Raw genomic sequence first — 19935 nt, 5'->3', positions numbered from 1 at the left:
TATCACCAAATTATGGTCGCTATCAATGTCTGCTCCAGGGTAAGTTTTGCAGTCAACGAGTTGATTTCTAAATCTTTGCTTAACCATGATATAATCTATCTGATACCTTGCAGTATCGCCTGGCTTTTTCCAAGTGTATATTCTTCTATTATGATTTTTAAATTGGGTGTTGGCAATTACTAAATTATACTTCGTGCAAAACTCTATAAGTCGGTCCCCTCTTTCATTCCTTTTGCCCAGCCCGTATTCACCCACTATATTTCCTTCCTTGCCTTCTCCAATGCTTGCATTCCAATCTCCAACTATTATTAAATTTTCATCTCCTTTTACGTGTTTAATTGCTTCATCAATCTCTTCGTATACACACTCTACCTCATCATCATCATGGGCGCTTGTAGGCATATAGACGTTAACAATCGTTGTCGGTTTAGGTTTTGATTTTATCCTTATTACAATGATTCTATCGCTATGCGTTTTGAAATACTCCACTCTCCTCCCTATCTTCTTGTTCATCACGAAACCTACTCCTGCCTGCCCATTATTTGACGCTGAGTTAATTACTCTAAAATCACCTGACCAAAAGTCGCCTTCCTCTTCCCACCGAACCTCACTAATTCCTACTATATCCACATTTGTCCTACCCATTTCCTTTTTTAAATTTTCTAGCCTACCAACCTTTTTTAAGCTTCTAACATTCCACGCTCCGACTCGTAGAATGTTATTTTTTAATTTTCTGGTGACCCCTTCCTTAGTAGTCCCCACCCGGAGATCCGAACGGGGGACTATTTTACCTCCGGATAATACAAACAAACAATATTCAATACAAACAAACAAATCTTTCCTCTTTATAATATTAGTGTAGAAAAAGCTCATTTCAAGGGCAAATACAAAAAGCTTTAAATGTATTTCAAAAGATATTAATAGAATTTTTTGATGCAATTAAGTACTCAACACAAGGTTTAAAATGTATGTTAATAAAATTGATTTACAATATTTCCATTTTAAATTTAATGTGATGAGATTAATTAAAATACATATTTTCTCATCACTGAAGAGCTGCAAAGTTCCAAATAGTTTAATATATAGAAGAAAACACTGCACATTTTAATATGACAAGAAATTAACAATTTAAAATGTAGATCAAATTACAAACTTCATATCATGTTAGTCCACTGCATATACTTAACCATTACAAAATATATAATACATGGAACTCAGAGGCAGTCATTATATTACATAAATTCACTCTGAGTAAATGATGTGATAATAAAAATTAGCTTTTTATATCGATACAAAAAATGTTTTGATTTCAATACATGTGACAATGAACTGATCAACAATAACAAATGAATTAAAATAATACAATTTTAATTCATGATTTTACATTAGAAATGAAAAAACATAATAATTCCTTAAGTTTCTAGACTTATTTTCTTAGGATTTATTATATACTAGCGGACCTGACAGACGTTGTCCTGATGTGGCATTGTTCTGTAATAAATGCACAACACATAAATATAAGTAACTTATTTAAGTTGAAATTAGCAGGAATGTGGACAAAATTTCATTAATATGACTATTATCAGTTTGTGATTGTTGTATTATTGTAATGGGTTTATTGATTAATTACGTGTAGTATGGTTAAAATTTATTTTCACTAAATATTGAGATATCTGACGAAAATCGAAACGTTGTAAAATTAATAATTAGTGTAATTAATAAATTTTGGTACTTACGTATTAACGCCACCGCAGCTACAGCTTTATTTAAAAACAAAGTAGTCAATCGGATTTCGGTGGAAAATGGGCCGATATAGAGTTTAACATAGATTCAAAACAGTCTCTTTATTAATTTTAATAATGGTTATTTATATTTATTTATTTTATAAATATAATTTAACCAAACTTAACCTACGCTCGCTAACCTTGACTAATTAACAAGAGTGTTTTGATTATTTAAATAATAAATAATTGCAATAATTACTGAATTTATTAAATAAATACTCAAAAAATTACAGTATTAATTAGTCAAGGTTAGCGAGCGTAGGTTAAGTTTGGTTAAATTATATTTATAAAATAAATAAATATAAATAACCATTTATTAAAATTAATAAAGAGACTGTTCATTTTCCACTGAAATCCGATTGTCTACTTTGTTTTTAAATAAAGCTGTAGCTGCGGTGGCGTTAATACGTAAGTGCCTAAATTTTCATCCACATTACTTCTAATTTTCACTTAAGATCATTTTAAAAAAGTGCTTCCTGCTTTTTTTTTTAATTTAATAATTTTGAAGTTTCATAACCATGTGATAGCTTAATTAATCAATTAATAAAAAATTAAAGCACTGTAAAAAAAGCAATGTTGTTAAAATTTTAGTAGAAATTTTTATCACTCTTTATTTTAACATCTATTTTACCAAATTTTAGATAATTGTAAATTAAAAACAATTTTAGAAAATTTTTTATAAAATTATTCAGCTACAAAAAGAGTCGTTCAATACTTCATAAGTTACATAGAATCAAATGAGAACTGACAATTTAAATTTGTAGGTTAAGTTGATTGTTATTGAATGCAGGTATATACATCATTAAAATCATGTAAAATACTCACGTCAATACTGCATCTTACAAATTTGCACAATGTATATTTTTTAATTACATTTTAAAACATTATTTAAATAAATAATATTCTCAATAAGCGTGCAATTCTAGCAGACTCGGCAATGCTTCGCTATTACTAGATTTGAGTATACATAAAAATTAAATGAACACAATTGAAAGTTTCATAAAACCTTAAAAACAATGAACATTAGGAACGTCACAAAATTTAACCTTTCACTTTATAAAAGTCAGAAGGTAAATAAATCCAAATGACAAAACAACAGCACTACCTATCGGATTAAATTCACACCACTCTCTAATCACAGTATTCGGTGGAAAATAATTTTTTAACGAAAAGGGTTGTAGCTGCAAAATCATTACAATTAATACTCAACATTAAGAATCTTACAAAACATTACGGAACTTCATAAAATTTAACCTTTCACTTTATAAAAGTCAGAATGTAAATAAATCCATTTGTCAGAACAGTACTACCTATCGGATTTAATTCAAACTACTCTCTAAACACAGTAGACTGTTAAAAATACGAATTTTAATGTAATAAAAACATTAAGCTACGACGCAAGTAACTGATATGTGAAAAAGCAACAAAATAAAAAAATTTCCTAGAATCCGATTGCACCAACTACCGGTTCTGACTGATATGCCAAAAATTAAAAAAAAATTCTAAAACGCGATCACAGTGCTGCCTACCAGATTTAATTGTGAACCTTAACCATCGCAAGATCAACAACACATAAATATATAAATTAATTAAAAAAACATTTTCTATCGGATCAAATTGTGAATCTAAACCATTCTCGAATCAACTTAATCACACACACAAAATTTCATCAAAATCAGTCCAGCCGTTTAGGAGGAGTTCAGTGACATACACATGCACAGAAGAAATATATATATATAAAGATAGTCTTAGTCTAGAAGATAAGCTTCACCTCATTTGTCGGAATACTTATTTCAAAAGAAATATTTCTTTATATTAGAATCATAAGTAATAAAAAGTATCAAAAACTTTATTAAAATAGTCTGGCTTACGGAAGGAAACATTTATGACATTAATAATATAATTCAATTTAAGAGATAAATGTGTTTTTCCCAGGTTCATGTATATCTAAAACATTATAATCTAGGTAGGAATAAAAATAAAAAACAAAATGTACTCCTATAAATTTCTAACAAATAACAAATATTTATTAGATATCAGTAATATATAACAAATTATAACTAAGAGCATAAATATGAAAAATACAGTAAAAAAGAATCCTTCAGAAAAGTAGCAAATTATAGAAAATAATTTCATATATAAATAAATATAACAGGAAGATAAATAAAAAAAAGTGGTAAAAAACTGAAAAAAGTATAAAACAAACGTTAAAAATGAACTATATTTTAGTGAGAAGATACAAAACAACTATTATTAAGAATATGAAGCATATCCAGAAAGTAAGTACAGTTTCCTTCTACCACTAACACAGCACTGTGACTGCAGCTCTAAGAATATGCGCCACATTCTCTCATTCGTTGTCTTTTGATAGAACCCATTACAAGCACAGCAACATTTCTTTACTTATTAAACATTGTTTAAAATATTCAAGTCAATCAAGAATCTTGCCAATTGTGAGATTAGCGCAGGTAACAGTCCAATTTTCAAATGCAATAAATATCAAACCAACTGATATTCATTGGAAAATTAGTGAATAATATTCATTGGCAACAGAGGGTTATGATAACAATTTAATTTAGTTAAATAAAATTGACGTTTACAATTTTTTCATTATGTACTCGAGCTCCCTAAAATCTCACAAATAGTTTTGCATGAAATCTTAAAAAACCTACGCTATCACAAACTCTGCTATCATCGGGTACCAAAAATGTTAAAGGAGGTTCAAAACACCAAGCCATTAGACTTTGCTCAATCTTTTCTTACCCAATAGAAAAATGAAGTTGACTAGTAACAACCATCTATTTCTCCATCTCAAGTGTCCCTTGCTGGTCAGCACTATGATGATGCTGACATAAAAATGCCATACAACAGTAGTTATCTTCACTGGTGGCACTGTTCTTTTAGGAAGGAATGAAAAAAAGTATTACAAGATATGTTGACTTAATTGTGGAAAATATGTAGAAAAGTAGTTTAAGATACACTCTTCCATGAAATAATGAAATTATTCTGTTGAAAATTATGTGTATTTTTTAACAACAAAACTCACTTTACGGGTATGTCTTGTATATAAAATACTTCATGCATCTTACTGAAAAAAATTTTCCTTTGCTAAAAGAAAAAAATCATACATAACCTTTTTACTATTAAAAAATAAAATAAAAGTGGGTAGATAAAATGATAGGTGAAAAGATTTCACAACCTTTACTGGAAATTAAAACCGAGATTGTCTGATTTAGAAACAAGCATTCTGACTACTCACCAGAACTAGATGACATTAAATCATAGAATTCACAACTTATGTATATTTATAACTAATCCTTTGTTTAAATTTAAATAATAATGATGAACTGTTTTAAAATATCAACTATAGTACACTTTTATTTTAAAGAGGGATTTACACAAACTCTAACTCTATATCTGAGCTAGCTTTAGCTCTAAATTAAGCTTCTTCAGAGATTGCCATTAAGAGTATTGAGTGTTGTGGTGCGATTGGGTGTAGCACTGATGTTTGAATTTGTTTTTCAAAGATCCTGCTTATGTGTTAGATAAATGTACGCTCATTTAGAATATTGTATTTTTGAAGTATCTTTTCTTACATTTTCAATAATTCAAGTACATTAAGTCTGTGTTGTTTGTTGGTTTTCATGTAAGATTTCCAAATTACCTTCATGAAAAATCATTAACAACACCTAACATGTAGGCAAAAAAGACACAAAACTGACACTCTTAAGTGATTTAAAATATATACAAATATAACATTCTAAATCAACAAAACAATTTAATTCACAAACACATAAATTCCTCAAATAACAAAGATCTTTCAAAACACAATTAAAATACCAGCAACACAACAAAGTTCTTTTAATAACAATTGTAGAAACTTAATTTAGAACAAACACAAGTAAAGTTTTTATAAATTTCATCTTAAAATAAATAAAGTATACTGTAGTGAATATAAAACAAAAATATCAGTTCTCATATCGATTACAACTCAAGAACTTATTAATTAGATTAATATTATGTAAGTTGTAATATACTCTTGCAATATAATTTTTAAATTCTAGCAGAAACAAAATAATGAATATAATGGAGCTTATTACTGCAACCGCTTGTTTATACCTGACTATCCAAGCAAATTCCTCTCTAAAGCAAATCAATGAAGACGTTGACAAAAAATTAAGAGGGTCGAAAAAAATAATGACCATTAAGACTCACATTTTTCCCTTTAAGAAGTTGTTTTAAGATTAATTTTTAGAAATGAATAACTATTATCCATTGGATTTATAAATTAGAGTTCTGAGAGATTATTGGAGTAGAGTTAGAGAAGTAGATTTGGACTTGAAGGCATAACAAACTCTTCCTCTTCACCTAAACTCTGATAGCGCATGGTGGAAAAGGTTGGAAAAAATAATTAAAGAGTTCGAACTATTATTGGATAGTTAATATTTCTAATCTTAATTCTTTTAATTGATTGAAACAGATCAACATATTGAGCACCTGTTCAAATAAATAATCATAACAAATTATTTCTTATTTACCTCTTCCAGTAGGAGGGCTTGACCGGTCCCTAGAACTTACAATTAATGCATCTGAAACAGAAACAAAAGATAGAATACAAGATTTAACAGAAGTAATAATCTAATTACTATCCTGGCATGATCTAATGAAAATATTATACAGAAACAACAAAAGGAAAACAAGCACCAGTAACCAAATAACTGAGCTATAACAAACATTAATTTATAATATATAAAAGCAATCTTTTTTTTTGTTTGACATTCTAGTTTACTCACCACATATTTATGTACACTAAGTGACCTTGCTTAGCCACATTTTCAGCAACTCAATAATCACATTCATTTCTTTTCAAAGCTAGCCTGGGAAATAAATTGCAATGGATCCACAAATTTACAAATTCTACCTTTACTACTATACAATCTGTGATATTGGTTCCAGTACAGCATACTGTCATTTCTCAACTGCAGTTTTTTCACTAACCATATGAAGTTTCATTCTGATAAAGATTGATCAATACTGATTCTTCATGCAAGATGATCCTTAATGATTCTTTTCAAACAATATATAAGAACTAAAATTACCCCAATACCATACAAAATTTATATAACAAAAGATGAGATTTACTTATAACCCTTATAAATTATGTGCATAATTTTATTAAGTAAAATGTACAGCTCCCAATGATCTGCAATGATAAATGGAAAGAGGATCATGGATAATCTAAAATCATAGCAATAGAATAATATATGTTAAAATGACCTAATACTGTACTGCAGGACAGTATTTACATGCACTATTAAATTAAGGTACAATGGTAAATAATAAAATAAAATACAATGCACTACACTATTAGTACTTGGTAAATTGGTTTGCCTGGCATTTCTCCTGCCACCACCCCATTTGGTCACCCTAAAGCATAAGACTGAATATCTGTGACACAAACGGTTACTGAGCCTTGAAACGGTTTAGCGACCAGTGTCCTAACTAGCTCCTACAGCTAACCTAAAAGCGTCAGCAGAATAAGCATGTTACCACACACCACTCACTTGCATGTCCCACTGCCCACTTGTCGTATATCATTAAAATGGGTAGGCGCAACCCGTCAACTACTAAAACATATGACTATCAATAATTAAATATATCTCGTCAAAGACAGCAATTAGTTGTCACACCTAGGCCGCTGAATGCCAGCAAGTACCTGTCCACCATTAAAGCGCTTGGAGCCTTAATCTGGCTGGTAGCCATATCTCTCAGTTAGCTTCCCACAGCAATGAGGTAGGAGTCTTTTCCCTTAGGTAAACTACTGATGTTGGTTGAAGAAAGCAACCGCATCAAGTATTACCTGGTAAAAGTAATATCCAGAAGTTTATTCAAAATATGTATTTTGAAGAAATAAAGGTTCAACTTACCAGCATTTTCATCCTGCATGCTAATAGCATGCAATAACTAGGACTGCATTTGGATTGCCGTCTAATGTGGAGGATTCATGTCAGAGAGAAAAGTATGCAGCTTAACATTAAGTTTAGGGAGATGTACTGGTTGTTAGGCAGGAGGTTGCAACTATCATTATCTAACAAGCATTTGCTGTACACTCAGCGGCCCAGAAACCGATTTGACCTATGGAATCGAACTGTTAGGTATGACAAGCAAAAGTAATATTAAAGTCAATTGTATAGCAATTCCAGAACAAACTATTGAGAAATATAACAGAAGCAGTGTGGTTTGCAAAAAACAGTGAAATACACAATTATCTGGAACTACCAACCATTCAAGAGGAGATATGGCAACTTGGTACAAAATACAAAGTGAGACTGAACAAACATGTGAACTGGTGCAGAATTAACCTTCTGGATAATAGCGAGGATGTAAGGCGCCTAAATCGACTGCATATGTTAGATCTGTAAAGTTCTCCGAGATTTGAGGTGAATCAGCTACCCTAGGGTTTGTGCATCATCAAAATTCTTCATTTGATTAGTTATTCTTTGCGTGTGTAATAAGAATATTTTTTAGTATTCTGTTTGGTTTTTGATGTTCTGAACTTCATCAATATTTCTTGGACTGACGTTTCTATTTATGTATTAATGCTTATTATTATTTATACTATAAGTTTATTATTGTTTATTATTTATCTATACTATATTATTATAAGATACATATACATATACATTTCTTTGAGGGATTTCAATGGAAACCACTCTCTGCATGTAATTTTTTGTATTCAAATTTACTTATGGTTCCAGTAAATTGGAACTAATTATAAATACACTGCACATTGCAGCAAAAAAAAAAAACTATTAACATTTTAGAAATTTTCATTATCACTAATACATAAATAGTTGCGCATACAGTAGTGTGTGTACTACATAATGCATTAAAAAACATTTACTAAAGAATAGCTAATAAGAAAAAAATACATAGACATAAAAAAAAAGAATTAATAAATTGTGCATTTCACTCTGTCAGATACTTTTTTTTAAATAAAATGCAATTGATTGTTGTTTTAGTGACTGAAAACACTTTCTTTTAATTGAACTTCATAGTTTGCGTAGCACAATAATATTTATTGAACAATGAACTACCATTCTATCTTATCCACAATGAACTTATAGTACAGCATTATCATATTCAAAGCAAGCACACATTCAATTAGTTAATAAATGAAAGAGAAACCTATCACGCAACGATTAAAAAACTTTAAAATTTTAGCTTCTTTATAAGTTTTTAAAACTTTATTTTTTCCAAAAGGCATCGCAGTTAAGCTGCTCGCGGATGAGTTGACCGTAAATTTTTTTCATAGATTTTTTATTGCATAAGAAAATTAGATTATAATAACTATTAAGAAAGCAGAAGTAACAAGGATAAGAGACAATAAACTAAACTAATAAATTGCTACACAAAAGACACAATTCAACAAGTAACAAGGCACAGAAAGCATGTGAACAGAAGGAAGTAAAAAGAAAATAAATACTAGACTAACAATGATGTTGAAACATTCAACAGAAAGAAACTGTTACTCATTTGACATGTTGGAAGTTACGTTAAGAATCTTGTAGTACTAAATTTGCATAGCTAAGGTATAGATGTGAAACATACGCACTAAGAAAAAGGATCAAAGAAAAGCACAAGACATATGAAATGCAAGGAAGAGATTGAAAAAAATTAAGTGATCAGGATGAGAAATGAAGGAAACATGAGAAGCAAGAAAGAAAAGCATAGTCTTATATAGAACAACCTAGAAAGCCAAATGACAAAGATATAAAGGTGCAGAAAAAAAGGACAGAAAACAATACAAACAGACAATCTAAAAACAATGTAGTTATCAAACGCCTAAATATATAGTTACAAATAGAAGAGACTAGAGACAGAAATGGTAAAAAAGATCTTCCATACAGCAGGAAACCATGTGATGATGATGATGTAATAAAACCAACAATTAAATAGATGACGTAAATTAAAAATACAGAATGGAAATTAATTTTTATTAAGTTGCTCTGCACAAGTATACATATCCTTATTACTGATTAGTATCAATCATCTCCTTAAACAAAATTAACGAGTCAAATGGTTTTTTATATATTTTCTCTGTCTCATCATCTTCTGATGAAGAAGTTGCCAAACAGATCTGTAATAATGTTGTAGGCCTGGGGTTTAAAACCATCCTGACTATAATTCTCTCACTATATTGCAAGTAATTATATATACTCTTTGTCTGTATCCTTATTTGTTATGAATTATATTACTCCATCTGTTGTTTAATTTTGTGTTAATTATTCAATAATTTCCCAGTCAAAAATCCTGCTCATTTTTCCACATTGGGAATTGGCCTACAAAGCTACCAAATGAATAAAAAGCATTCAATACTCAATTTAACATGTGTACATTAAATATACAAATAACTGAGTATTTATAAAAACTATTTTAAAATATCATTATTAATCACTGGTGATAACTGGTAAAACCAAATGAATACAATTTAAAATAAGTTCATCGCTTCTAACGAGGAAAAGAAATCAGTCACTTGAACAAATTTTATTCCTCATCTTATTAAAATCTTTAACATGTTTGATTTAGATTTTTTCTAAAATTCCGTTGTTAAAAATCCACCAAAGGATTATCTGCAAACAGATTAATATTTAACAGAAATTATATTTTAATAAGGAATGTTCTCAGAACTACATTTCTATAAAGCAATATAGATATGAAAACTAATTTTAATGATAAAACTGGTTATTAATAGTTTATAAGATCTGGATTGAAAAAACTTACTTGATAAAATGACTATAATGACATTCAAATACTGAAGTGAATATAATGAAATGGGAGCCATCTCAGCAGTCCTGCTGAAATCCCCGAACTCCCTGGCCTGTAATCAAAATAAAAATTATTATTCATACTTTCAAATTACATCATGAAAGTTAATCTCACTATAAAATGGAAAAAAAGTTAAAATAAATTGCAAAATCAGATTATCCTCAAATACCATTAATAAAAATTTTACTTACATTTTAAACCTAGATGGCCATTTCATTTTAGCAACTGTTTAGCACAGTTCTTTATTCATTAACAAGTTAAATTGTAATACAGCAAAATTCTGTTAGTATTTTTAGATTAAAATACTAACATTAATAAAATCCTGGCGTCTGACCTACTTGGCAGAATAGTAGAGTATCTGTATCTGTCTTTTACCCAGAAAGCTTGAGGCTTAAATCATGATCAGGGTTGGCATATTTCAGACACTATAATTTCTATTAACATATTTATACACACATGCCTTCAGACTTCCTGTGAGACAGTAATCATTAACAAAACACTCATACACATACAACAGAAATACTTCTGTACATTAAGACTGTAGAGTTTACATTCAAATAAGTTAATTAAATACCCATAAAGAAAAAAGTAATGTGAAATGAAAAACTCTGATTAATATTAGGAGAAACAAACATATCTTTTGCTGATATAAATCCATAATATAAATATATATTATATCCATGATATAATATCGCGTGATACTGTGAGGGACGCCTTCCGTAACGTAACACCAGAAATGCTCTGTCATATGTCACAGAGGACATGGCCACATACAGAATTGTGCATGCAACATGAGTGCGAACACACAGACCCACTAGACCATTAAAATTAATACTATGTATCCAGTGAGTAAATAAAATAATTCATTATTATATTGCATTTTTAATTTATAATTCATTACAAATTTTTAGTTCTAATTTTAAGGGGTACGGTGACTTCTCAGCCACCGTGTACACTGCAACCTAAGACTGAGACAGTATCAGTATGACAACTCTTGCAATCAAAAGGACAGTATACGGATAAATAGAAAATAAAGTGAAAGACCAACTAAATGAAGAAAATATTTGTTCTAGAAAGAGCATGTTTATAAGGAAGGCAGCTTTAAACCAAAGAATAATTTCAAGGGCAGATCAAGGAAAACAGCACAGCGTTCACTGTTCAAAGAGAAACAACTTTATTTGTATGGGACGGAATGAAATGTTCAAATTTTATGGCAAAAAAATGAAAACAATCAAAACAACAGTTAACTGTAATGGCAAACTGCTTTTTTTAGATATGAATTTTTACATTTTAATATTTATGTCATTTTTAATAATCAGTATTAATTTAAAAAAAAATAAATTATAGTAGTACCTTAAAAAATGACATCTTAAATAAAATATGTAATAAGAAAGGCATGAAATTTTTTAGACAACATAATTTAGGTGGATTCATTGATTTCATTACACAAGCGCGCATGCACACATGCACACATACATACATACACACACACACACACACAGCTGGTTTTTAAAAGCCCCAGCCAAAGTTGAAAATTCCGAACCAAAGATTTTTTGATTTTTGATTTTCTTCAATGGTCCTCTGAATTTACAGTAACAATTTTAAGCAATAATTTTTTTTGGAAAAGGAGAGCACAAATAATTAAAATTACTAAGTACAAGAAACAAATCTACTGCAAAATAATGATTTGTTAAGTGGTTGTTATTTAATAATTATTTGTTAAAGATAATTCCAAAGCTACTAAAATTTTTTCTTAACTTTATTAAGGATGTTACTGTTTACCAATCAGTTGTGCAAGTATAATTACCTTTAATTATACTGTTTTCTCAATAAGTTCAATTTTTTTTTTTTGTTTACTGTAATTTCAAATTTAAAAGTAAAATAATTTATCCTTATAAAATACAGAGAGAAATCAATTTCTTTTGTCATATCTAAATAATGACTAATAAGTCAAAGTTTACCACGGAAATTCTTATCATATATTTCTAATCCAAATATGAGATTAACATCTAATGTAATCATTTTAAGGAATTTAAATGACATAGATGATACTCTGAAAGTAAGAAAACATAATATGATCAACAGCAGACGATTTCAATTACACAATACATTTATTCAAACAGCTAATACACTGAAAATAAAGTATATTATACTGTATTAAAAACACACCATATTTTTATATTTTACTTTAAATACTGAAAAAGCCTCTTAATTATAAATTACATTAGAGTAGATAAAAAAACCTTTCTTATACTTAATCATAAATGTTATTATTGTTCTAAACCAATAATAATATTTATGAAAAAAGATTACATCTGATAAAATAAACTTCAAGACTGAAGTCAGTCTAAGGATCAGAAGGTGTCACTTTACCAGTAATGATCTGTCTTTGTTACTCTAGTTAGAGAGTACGATTAATGTTGAAATTGATAATTAATGAAACAGAGGATACTATAACAAATTTTTTAAAAAATTGATTTTTTTTTTCTTTACTAATTACCATAAGAATTTTGTGAGCTATTGCCCTAACATCAAATAGTAGCCACCACCTGGAAGCCACTTTTTCATTGAGGCTTGGGAGAGTACAGATTCTGCCTGTGGGACTATCCAGGGACTCCCATTTCCAGTTGTGGAATTGCACAAAAAACTAAAATTAAGAAGCCTATCAGGTAAAACCAGGCATCTTACTTCCAAAATACTGTAATTTGGAAAAAACTACTAAAGACTGACTACCTAATATCTGAAATTCAAATTACAAAAAAAAAAATGATATTACCCAAAACACAGTCTATCATTTTCAGAGAGAGGGCGAGTAGGGGAGTGATGTAGAGGGGAGAGAGAGAGTGTGTGTGTGCACGCGTGTGTGTAGAAGTTGAGTTATAGTCATGAAAAGCTTCTGGAAGCATACTTACAAGTATGATTTATAATCTGTAAAATTGAAAGTATATTAAAAAAAGTAACAAAAACAGCAATGAAAACTTACATATACTGAAATACTCTGTGCACCAATGCACTTTCAATAAAGCTAAATGTTTAGTTAAGAGAATAAAATAAACTATTTTTCAACTAATTATTTACAGTGGAAAGCATAAACGTTCCATCACTCTAAATATAATGATTAACTGAATTCATTACAACAGCCTCTAAATATTTTTCATGAATGATATATTTTAACGTTATGATTTTAACTACTTGATATAACAAACATACTCATTCAAACAAAACAATCATTAAAATAAAGGAAAGGATGACACAATTACAATAAAAGATAATATTTTACAAAACAAGTTTCAAATGAAAAACATTATATCATCAAATTAACTGATATTGTAACTCAATATCACAATCCTAAAAATATATTTATTAATTACACTTAATTTAAAAATCTAATACTTATTTTCAAAAATAAATGCCAATTTAATATATAATAATGATTTCATTAATGAGCCGATAAAAAAAACTACAAATTCATTATAAATCCTGATTCTGTGATAATTATTAAAATTAAAATGGAGTTCTAATTAAACAACCCTGAACTTTGACCTAAGAGAACAATGGACTCTTAGCAGTTAGTCTTCACTATGCCATTAATTTAGGCTATCAATAACAATTCACACATAATTTTGTGCTAAATAAGCATATGTAAGAAAAGATTTGAAGCTGATTTTTTTTTTGAAACAGCAGTATTAAATAAAAGAAAAAAAGAATTAAACCGGTTCAGTAAAGACATATGTATTTGTTAAATATAAAAATAATAATAGCCATAATGATTATTACTGGTATTTACTCCCTACAAATAAGGTGTAGTAATAATACAACTTTTAAGAAATTGGTATATTTTACCTATTCCTAGATTCATTTCAACACATTTCATAAAACAGTGTGTAACTATATATGGATCACTAAAATTAAAATAACAAATTTATCTGATTAACAATGGACATTGATAGCAGCAATATATATTAGAACATTCCAATTTCAACTTAGCAATCTCAAGCGATTTAGTCCTGTACAAAAGTGGAAGAACAAATTACTATAAATTTTCCTACTTTATAATATTAAAATATCAACAAAAAATATTATTTTTTTGATATTTGATAACTTATAAAAAAAAAACGATAATACATATGGTTTTGACTGCGCAAGTAGTAATTAAGCGATCATAAACTTTTACCTTAAAAATACTTTTTTTTTATTCACCTCCAATAAAATTAAAGTGATCCAACAAAAACAAAAATAAAATCAGGGTAAGGTAATTTTTTGCAGTACAAAAATAGAATTTTAAGGAACTATTGGTGTATAATGTTTTTTTTTTGTTTTTTTTTTAAGTAATGTCAACCATAGCCCAAATCTTAGCTTAATGTCATAGTATTTAGGGTGAGACAGACAAACACATTCATCCACCCAACTCTCTTTCTCTCACATGCGCACACTTAAACCTTTCAGAAAACACTGGATGCCTGATATTGGAACATCATTTAATAATGCGCGTATTTTATTTATGAAAATAATTACTCTACTCTACTGGAACATCACAGTAAACCTATTTGGTTTTCTGAGAAAATGTTAAATTACAGTATAAAAATTGAAATACACCTACTTCTTCATAGTAAATTAAATTTCTTATTAAGGTAAGTTTATATTATAGATACTTTTAAGTTAATTAGAATGTAAATAATAGTCAATAATTTACTTTAAAAATTTAACACAAAATTTAAAAAATTTTGTTATTATGAAAGAAAAAGTTATTAAAAAGCACAATTAGTTATTATGAAATTTAATTTACGAATATGTAGTTATGTAACTGCTAAAAATATTTTAAACTTGAATCCAGTTCAAGTACAGAATGGCTTACATTCATTCATTTTAGCTTCAGTTCACATGCACCGAAACGTTTTACAGTCATTCCACAATATTTTGCTGCTCTTTCAAATCAGACTAGTAACATGACTACCAAGTAAGTTGTTTGAGCTCAGCCTCTTGCACGCATTTTATAGCATGCAAGATATAATTTCTTTCTGCACTGTGAATAGTTTGCCAGTGTTTTTGTAAGTTATGGCTTTTACACAAGAAAAATAAAAAAGTTTTTCACAAGATCTAATTTTCTTTAGTACTTTATAATAAACACATGAAATACTACTACTAACATGTGTTTTTTACTAAACCTAACAGAAATATAAAAGTAAACAAGCCAGATGTAATAATTTACAAATGAAACAAAAAATAAAAATAACTCATGAAAAAAAAATCACCAAACAATGTTAATTCATTTTTTCATAAGGTGTACCTTATATTAATAATACAGTCTATAAATAATAGTATAAAGATTTTAAATAATTTATATACTTATCAGATACTCTGTGACTATTTTACACTATAAAGATATGTCATATGCTACAACATTTGCAGAGGTATGACACTCTTATATGATTTTACACACTGGGTGATATTTAAATATGAAAACAGCTTTATACTACATATCTGAAAAGTACGGAGAAAGAAATGGGGTTCTAGATAGTTAAAAAAAAATCTGCAATATGGTGGGTTTTTAATTTTTTTCCACCATCTTGGATCTGCCATATTAAATCAAACTTAATTTTTTTAAATAGGAGGGTGGACAAATGACACAAGATTCTGATTTAAAATTTTACAAGAAACACAATTGTGAAACACGTTTTTCTGTTAATGCCTTCGTTAACAACTTATAAGTATTCAGAGTTGCAACAATGGAAAATCATGTTAACAATAAAACAAGGTAAAACACGCTGCATGAACAATTTTACTGCATTTTAGCCGCTGGAGTTCCCCAGAGGGCAGTGCTTTCGCCACTTTGTATACAGCTTACATCAATGATATGCAGCTGTCAGAGGGAGTCAATACAGCTCTACATGCCGATGACACAGCACATTATTATGAATCCAGAAATATAGATTACGCAATCAAGAGACTCCAACAGCAACTAGATTTAGTGGAGCCGAGGCATGATATGTGGAGGATCAGGGTTAACAGTGACAAATCTGGGGTCGTGTTGTTCACATACAAGACACGTGTTCTAGCCAGACAACTGGAAACCTCAGAGGAGAAAATCCCATATGGGAAGAAAGTTAAATATCTGGGATGGCCCTGGATGAATAGCTTACCTTAGAGGAACATGTTGAGTATGTGACCCGGAGAGCAAAGGCCGCCAGGGCCTCTCTATACCCAGCTTAACCATGCCAGCCCCTATCCACTGACGACTAAAATACTCATATATAGATTATACTTCCTGCCAATTCTAACATACGTTTACCCAGCATGGGAGGCTTTGTTGTACTCCACATACCAGAAAAGGCAGGAGGCGTTCCAAAACATGTTGGCCATGTTGGATGAACCACAAGGGTGGTACGAGTGGTCAAGTAATGACAAACCAGGCCTGGGAGCCTGTATATCGGGCCTTATGTAAAGGAAAACCGTGCGACACACCTCAGCTCCAAAAAGGGCCATTTTTATAAACCATTTTTCCATTAAACGTCTCCGTCACATGATTGTTCTGTGAAGAACGCAATTTGAAGCAACTTTCAACACTGGCCCGGATAAGATCCATTAAAAGAAAGTACAACAGTTTTTTTTTTTTTTAGATAAGTTGCAGCAAAGAATCACAGTTGGGGCTTCGATAGTTTTTTTGGTTAGTTTGGCATTTCTCCAGCCACCACCCCATTCGGTCGCTCTAAAGCATAAGACCGAATGTCTGTGCCACAAACGTTTACTGAGCCATGAAACAGTTTGGCGACCAGTGTCCTGAATAGCTCCTAGAGCTTACCTAACAGCGTGAGTGGACAAAGCGCGGTGCCATACACCACCAGCTTACATGTCCCAACCCCTCACTTGTCATATATTTACTAAAACGCGTAAGAGTGCAAATTTTAGTGTAAATTTTCGAAACCAGTAAGAGGTCATATATAACTATAACCTAAGGGGCCTGAATGCTGCGCACTCGCGCCGCAGCTTGTGCTGCGACGCGAGTGCGCAGATTGCTTGCAGGGGTTGGAATGACGCACAGAGCACAGAGAGGAGGTTGATGGCTGAACAATTCGGTCGGCCCATCAAGACTGGCTGCGATAGGGTCCTACGGCGGCCTCGGCCCAATGGACGGACCCTTAGGTAGTGGCCTGTCCGCTGATCGGAGAGTGCCTGGAGCCGTTTGTTAAACAGATGCGGAAACCCGGGAGAAAGTGGTGGTCCTCCGACCTTAGGGTGCTGCGCGCAAGAGCTAGGTCCGCTAGGAGAAGATACTAGCGTCGCCCCCAAACGGGGATTATCGTTGATGACGTGGCGCTGAGCTTTTGCGGATATACCGGCGCGCCCGTAATGAGTATGTTCATGCCATCAAAGAAGCCAGACTCAAGTTATGGCAAGACTCCTTACGCGAGTTGCAGCGCAACCCCTGGCAGCTCACAAAATCATGTTACCGGCCAAAGCCATTCACTGGACGTTCTGTCCAGTGTTCAATACGGATTTGGTGGTCGTGACCACACTTCCAACATCTGTGGCGACTTACCAGGCGTTCCTGGATACTCTGTTTCCAGATCCTCCGGAGGATCTGGAATCTCCGGAGATTTTTTGGTGGGCGAAAAACGTCTTCGTCTTATCATCGCCCGGTTCGTACATAATTTAAAATCAAAACATAAAAAAAGTAAAAAATAAAACAAGAACAAACTAAAACTAAATTAAAATTAGAGTATATATAAAAAAAATAAAGGCTTAAAATCCAAAAACTTAATGACTAATATCACTAAAAAAAAAACTACCAACTAAAATCACAACAGCTAAAAAAAGGTAACTTAAAACTACTATCACAGAAAAGATATCACTAGAACTTAAAACTAATATCACGTAAATCTTACAACTAATATCACAGTCAACAGTAAAATAAAATTATATAAAACGAAAAAATAAAATATAAATAATTTAACAAAATCCGAAAGGGGTGTAATGGGACCCTTCACGGATAACAAAGATTAACTTTGTGAAAAAACTACGACTGATTTACAAACACTAATTATAGGTATACATTATATTTTATTAAACATATTTATTTTCCGTAAGAATAAGAGTGCCTGATCTACCACTCTCCTGTCATTGCCTAGAATACACTGAATGCTTCGACATATTTTTAATTTGTATCGTAAGGCCGCATAACATACGCAATCTAAAAGGATGTGGCGTACAGTTAAATGGCATATTGCATATGCCGCACCAATATTACGCATATTGGTGCGTGTACTGCTGACATGAGGTAATCGTGCGTGACTCTGGTATGTCCTAATCATAATCGACAGAAGACCACTTCCTCACGACGAGTTTTTCTGCAAGAGGAGTCCCATGGTAACACAGAATCTTTAATGTGCCGTTGTTTATTATCAACGGTAGCCGCCCAGTCACCTTGCCACTTTGCTCGTAGAGAATGTTTTACATTCTCTATATTAATAAAATTAGAAGTAGCAACACGAGTGGTGAAAGGAGGTTGATTACATGCGTCTTTGGCAGCGGAATCTGCATGTTCATCACCCGGAATCTCTACAAGGCTAGGGACCCAGCAGAAACTTACTTGTGTGTTGCGATTATTCAACTCAGCGATTGCGTTGTAGATTTCGATGACGATAGGATGTCTGGAATAAAAAAAGTTTTCTAAGGCTTGTAAAACACTACACGAGTCACTGCAAATACGGATATTTCTGTACACAGGGTTAATGATATTTAGAACTTTATTTATAGCGTATAATTCAGCAGTAAAAACACTCGTAATACCAGGTAATCCAAACATATAAGTTCTATCACTGACAACAAACGCGTAACTAACGGTATCGTTGTTACGATCCATTAGTGTATACCACCGCGTCTGGGTTCATCTTGGAGAGAACACACTGAAACATTTGCTGGAAAACAGTAGGTAGTGTTGATTGTTTTTTGTATATCGTAAGGTAAAAACATAACATTTATAAGGTTTATTCCCAACGGAGGATATGAGCACGGATACACTGGAAAGAATGAAGGTGAGTCAACATTTATATGGTGCAGTAGACATCGGGTACGGACACTTACAGGTGCAACACAACGTGGATAGTCCTCATACCTTCCTAAATTAGGATTCCTAAGGACTGAGTCAAAATCCGGGTGATTTGGCTGTCCTTTGAGACGAGCAAAGTAAGATGCTAAAAGCCGGTCCCGTCTATCCCAAAGTGATGACTCACCACAGTCTACAAGTAAGCTTGCGACAGGGCTTGATCTAAATGCAACTGTGGCAAGCCGAAGGAAAGCATGATGTACAGCATCCAACATTTTA

At 31.2% G+C, this 19935-nt stretch overlaps 2 protein-coding genes across 7 annotated transcripts in view; both read right to left on the bottom strand.

The window, feature by feature from the left end:
- LOC142323126 (testin-like) overlaps positions 1 to 19935 on the bottom strand; it is a 201138-nt gene that overhangs the window by 111839 nt on the left and 69364 nt on the right. The window lies entirely within an intron of this gene.
- Positions 1 to 19935, bottom strand: part of LOC142323125 (laminin subunit beta-1-like) — a 118982-nt gene that overhangs the window by 82965 nt on the left and 16082 nt on the right. For 3 of the 4 annotated variants that reach the window (XM_075362348.1, XM_075362349.1, XM_075362351.1), the window contains exons 2-3: positions 10569 to 10665; positions 6323 to 6373 (exon numbers count right to left, since the gene is read on the bottom strand). In XM_075362348.1, the coding sequence (XP_075218463.1) occupies positions 6323 to 6373; positions 10569 to 10629 (112 nt within the window). In that variant the 5' untranslated portion in view covers positions 10630 to 10665. Of the gene's footprint in view, positions 1 to 6322; positions 6374 to 10568; positions 10666 to 13596; positions 13697 to 19935 lie in introns of those variants that run through there. The other variant, XM_075362350.1, reaches the window with a different exon arrangement.

The sequence above is a fragment of the Lycorma delicatula genome, chromosome 4 (assembly GCF_047948215.1).
Source record: "Lycorma delicatula isolate Av1 chromosome 4, ASM4794821v1, whole genome shotgun sequence".
In the NCBI taxonomy this organism is placed as follows: Eukaryota; Metazoa; Arthropoda; class Insecta; order Hemiptera; family Fulgoridae; genus Lycorma; species Lycorma delicatula.
The sequence above is the reverse complement of the archived record's forward strand: the minus strand, read 5'-3'. Positions and strand labels throughout refer to the sequence as shown.